At 36.9% G+C, this 5,017-nt stretch overlaps 1 protein-coding gene across 1 annotated transcript; it reads right to left on the bottom strand.

Moving 5' to 3' along the window:
- Positions 1-3,126: 3,126 nt before the first annotated feature.
- On the bottom strand, positions 3,127-3,996 carry LOC113351695 (uncharacterized mitochondrial protein AtMg00810-like). Its single transcript, XM_026595635.1, has one exon. It carries the CDS (start codon positions 3,994-3,996, stop codon positions 3,127-3,129), a length of 870 nt encoding a protein of 289 aa, XP_026451420.1.
- Positions 3,997-5,017: the final 1,021 nt, after the last annotated feature.

Here is a 5,017-nt window from a genome sequence, read left to right as displayed (position 1 = left end):
GGTCAACATCAACTTTTTGGTACGCATACCCGGTATCCATACTATAAAAAATCTGTTGCTAGTGAACCAAGAATAGTACGCATACCCAGTATGCATATCGTAAAGGAAATGTTGGTTTTGAAACCGGTGTGGTATCCATACCTGGTATTCAAAGCAGAAAAGTTTTGTGAGTTCTTGAACTCGTTTTTGTCTTAAGGGTACACATAGCTGGTACATGTACCATGACAAAAATAGTTGCGAACAAGGTAGAGTACACGGACTTGCCATGTCGTATATTTTCATATGCACAAAAATTATATTTATGAGATAATTGGCATTTGAATAAATCTCTAAAAACACTACATATACATGATTGATCACATTAACCTATGTTTGTGACTCAATCTTAAAGTCTTAAGTGTTATATGAAAATAATTAAGATTATGGTTCAATCGACCAGTCTTGGATAACCGTCAATGAACAATATCTTTTACATGGTTCGGTTACGGTTCATCCTAACCATAATGTATATCTTGGTATGTTAATCTCATTTCAAAGATTCATCTAATAGTGGATATTTTTTGTTTGGTTCCAAGGCTATCTTAGCTTAAACCTAAAGCAACCTATGCTTTGAAAGTCTATATAAGAGAGAACCTCAAGCAACTGAGATTTTTTAATCCCTGACACTATTATTCGTGTGTCCTACTTGTAAACTAGAGTCATCCTCTCCCTCAAACCCTTATAGGGTTTAGCGACTAAAAAGACTTCACCTAGGGATTCATGACGCCAGGTCCAGCTATCTTTATCTTGATAGTTCCAGTATCCTGATTTTGCTTTGATTGTTGAGTTTGTCACTCAAACAAGATAGATAGAAATCACAAAGTTATATTGGTCTCAGACTTTGTGATTCCATAGGTTTAATACTTGTAAGGTGAACAATAATCTAGGTTTCTCTTCGGGAAGCATAAGTTTGGATTTTGAGGTTAGCTAGACTTTGTCTATTGCTATCAATTTCCAGTCTCACCTTGATTTATTGATCAAAAATTAAATCACATATAGGCTTATATGTGGAATGAAGATTGGTTTAAAGTCTTTAATTGAGTTGAAGCAACTCTTACGTTGTAAAGGACGTCAGCTAAGGAAATCATTTGCGCGGAGTCCTGCTGGGATTCAAGAGGCGTAAGGAGTGCGACTTTAACTGAATTGATGTGAGGGTTTCATTCGTTCTCAGCTACATTCCAGTCCGAAGTTATTTGTAGTACGCTAGCTATAGCGGTTTAATACAGTTTGGTGTTCAAGTCTGGACTAGGTCTCTGGGTTTTTCTGCATTTGCAGTTTCTTCGTTAACAAAAATTCTGGTGTCTGTATTAATTCTTTTCCACATTATATTGTTTATCTTTATAATTGAAATATCACAGGTTGTACGTAAATCAATAAAAGTAGATACATCCATCCTTGTTTGTTGGATACGACTTGATTGATTCTTGGATATGGAACTTTGGAATCTTCCAAGTACTTTCTCACGTAGTTCAGGTTCACGAACTAGTCTCTGTAAACTTTCTGATTGTGGGAGAAAGAGATATAACTCTTAATATTATTCCTTGATTGAGACTCACTAAGTTGAACTCTCGGAATTGTATTTAGGTATTATCCATACAGGTAGCCTAAGAAAACGTTGGTGGTGTATTTTTTGTAAAGACCCTCAAGCTCGTCAACGCTATTAGACCGGTCAAGAGTCGATCTAGAGATATCAAGAGACGATTTAATCGTTAATGACTCGATTAGTTAATATATATTTTAATTAATATGAATTAATCTAACAACGATCTAGATACGAAACTAGTATCATTGTTTAGGTCTCGAAAAGTTATGCGAAATGGACTACTCGAACGTGTCATTCGGATATCGGACAAAAAAGATATCATCCGGTTTGTTTGAAGGGAAAAATAATAATTTTGCAGTTTAGCCATCTTGGCAGCCCTTATCCAGAACGTGGGTGCCTCAGTAAAATCTGGTCGGCCTTATTTTCACCTACCGAGAAGATATATTCTTATTTTTCTTAATTCTCTTCTTCTTATCTTCTTCTTCTTTTTTTTTCTCTTTTCTCTTCTTCTCCTGTTCTTCCTTCTCTGGCGAACTCGAGAGATCAAATATAAGATTTGTGATCAATAGAAGGTGGAAAAGATCATGGGGTAACTTTTAGTGAAAGTGTTGTGGTCTGTTGATGATTCGGACTTGAAGGAGGAAGTGAATTAGAAGTTAGGGTTTTTGAGGTTAGGGTTTGTGTAGAATTGATGATGCTATAGTGTTGTTAAAGGATAAATAACAATTGGATTGTTGTTTAAATGGAGTTGTAGTGTTGTTTTGAAGATTAATTCGAGATTAAAGGAGAAATTATAAGAAGGGTTTTCTTGGGTTGAGGATTTGTCTTGTAAATCAAAGATGGTGAAGAAGATTGATGGGTTGCTGAAGTGAGAAGCAGAATCTTATTCAAATGCTTGAGTAGAAATAAACTGAGGCAATGGTTCTTTCTTAGTTAACTGGGTAAAGTTATTATGTTCAATTCTGAGTTTATTTGATTGTCAGTGGAACTGTGGTTGTAGTTTAGGCTTGTGGTTGAGATACAAGGTATGATTAAGTGTTAAGATGAATCAAGAATTACTCTCAGTAATGGATGGAGGTGAGTTACAGGGAAGATGAGGAGATGGTAATATTGTTAAGTCTCTAATGAACAGAATTAAATGTATGTTTAGGAGATTCAACTACAGATGATATGTAACTATGTCTGTAGTAATTGGAAATGCTGAAGGAGTAATCTGGCAATGGGGTGGGTGATAGAAATGAAATGAGTAATGCCCTGTGAAGGTGTATCTTATGGTGGATAGTTGCAATTGTGGATTTTGATAAACATGAGCATAGAGATTCTAATGTAATTTGTGAGAATAATTCTCTGTGTATTCATTGATAGGCAATGGCCTGATTTGTACAACTTTACACAACTAGATAAGGCAAATAAAAGATACACCTAACAATATCTAGGATATATACAGTAAGAATATATAAGCAGTTACAACTAAATGACAACACAGTAATGTCAGGATATATGATATCTTGACCATATCTTAACACCCCACCTCCCCCCCAGACTCAAGGTGGTGGAGTACACATCTTGAGTCTGGAAATTACGAATCGAAGACAAGCTGCAGAGTGAGTCTTGATGAAAAGATCAACCACTTGAAATTCTGATTTGACATGCGGAAGAGTGATTGTACCTTTCTTAAAATGATGACGAGTAAAATGACAATCTATCTCGATATGTTTTGTACGTTCATGGAAGACATCATTGTGTATAATTTGAATAGCAGCCTTGTTATCACAATACAGTGGTGTAGGAGCAGAAATTAGAACTCCCATATCACAAAGAAGCCACCGTAACCAAATGAGTTGAGATGTGGTGTGAGCAAGAGCTCTATACTCTGCTTCATCACTTGAACGAGAAACCACACTTTGCTTCTTACTTCTCCATGAAATCAACGAGTCTCCCAAGAACACACAGTAGCCTGTAATAGATTTTTTGTCTGTAATATCCCCAGCCCAATCGGAGTCTGAGTAAGCTTGAAGAGTCAGATCAGACTTGGATGAGAAACACAGACCTTGATGAAGAGACCCCTTGATATATCTTAGAATTCTGAGAACAGCTGCATAATGAGTAGACCTTGGAGCAGACATAAACTGACTGACTATGTGAACTGCATGACTTATGTCTGGTCTCGTAATGGTCAAGTAATTTAGACTCCCTACTAGTTTACGATACAGTGTCGGATTATACAATAGAGTCCCATCTGTAGGACTGTATTTTACATTCAATTCAAGAGGTGTGTCAGTTATCTTATTGTCAGACAGCCCTGCACGTTGTAGAATCTCAGATGCATATTTGACTTGTGATATGAAATAACCAGTGGGTGACATGCCAACTTCAATGCCAAGAAAGTAACTTAAATATCCAATATCTTTCATCTTAAAACAATCACTGAGGTATGATTTGAGTTCAGTAATACCTTGTAGGTCACTGCCAGTAATAACCATGTCGTCAACATACAAGAGAAGAATGACCATTCATTTTTCTGACGATCTGAAGAACATAGCTGAATCACATAAGCTTTGTGTAAAGCCATACTAGAGAATTGCATTGCTAAACTTCTCAAACCAAGCACGAGGTGCTGTTTTGAGTCCATATAATGCCCTTCGAAGCCTACATACTTGATTAGGTTCATGAGGCAAACCAGGATGAGGTTGCATGTAAACCTCTTCTTGTAACTCACCATGAAGAAAAGCGTTTTTCATGTCCATTTTATGAAGCCCCCATTGTCGTGTTGCAGCAACAACAGGTAATGTACGAACTGTAACCATTCTGGCCACTGGTGAAAATGTTTCTTCATAGTCAACACCATACTCTTATGTATAACCTTTTGCAACAACTCGTGATTTACATTGTTCAAACTCACCATATGACTTGGTCTTAACTTTATAGACCCATCTGCTTCCAACAACTGATTTTCCAGGAGGAGGATCCACCATTTCCCATGTCCCTGCCTCTGCATGTGCTTCTAGTTCATCATCCATTGAATCTTGCCATTCTGGAATGGGTGCAGCTTCTATGTATGTTTTTGGTTCATAAAATGACAAAATAGAAGACAAGGAACAATGATAGTCTGCATATTTAGCTGGTGGTCTTCGATTGCGAGGTGGCAAAGAATTTTCTTCGGAATCAGGATCTCGTTCCTGAGTTGCACTGTCAGGTTGAGTCGTAGAGTGGTCTTGATTATAAGTATTTGGTGGATCAACAACTAGAGGAGATGGATTTTCAGGAGTAAATATAGTAAAAGTGCTAGGATTGTATTCACTAGGAGATGAATCAGATTATGTGAAAGACTCAAAAGATGATGATTTGCTGCTTGGAAGTGACCATAATGGAACTTTCTCTCAGAATGTGACATGACGAGAGACACGAAGCTTTCTATTAACTGGATCATAATAA

Source organism: Papaver somniferum, chromosome 2 (genome assembly GCF_003573695.1).
Source record: "Papaver somniferum cultivar HN1 chromosome 2, ASM357369v1, whole genome shotgun sequence".
Classification (NCBI taxonomy): domain Eukaryota; kingdom Viridiplantae; phylum Streptophyta; class Magnoliopsida; order Ranunculales; family Papaveraceae; genus Papaver; species Papaver somniferum.
The sequence above is the reverse complement of the archived record's forward strand: the minus strand, read 5'-3'. Positions and strand labels throughout refer to the sequence as shown.

Excerpts from the sequence above, each read along its gene's own strand:
- LOC113351695 (XM_026595635.1), bottom strand. The coding sequence starts at position 3,996 with ATGAAAGATATTGGATATTTAAGTTACTTTCTTGGCATTGAAGTTGGC.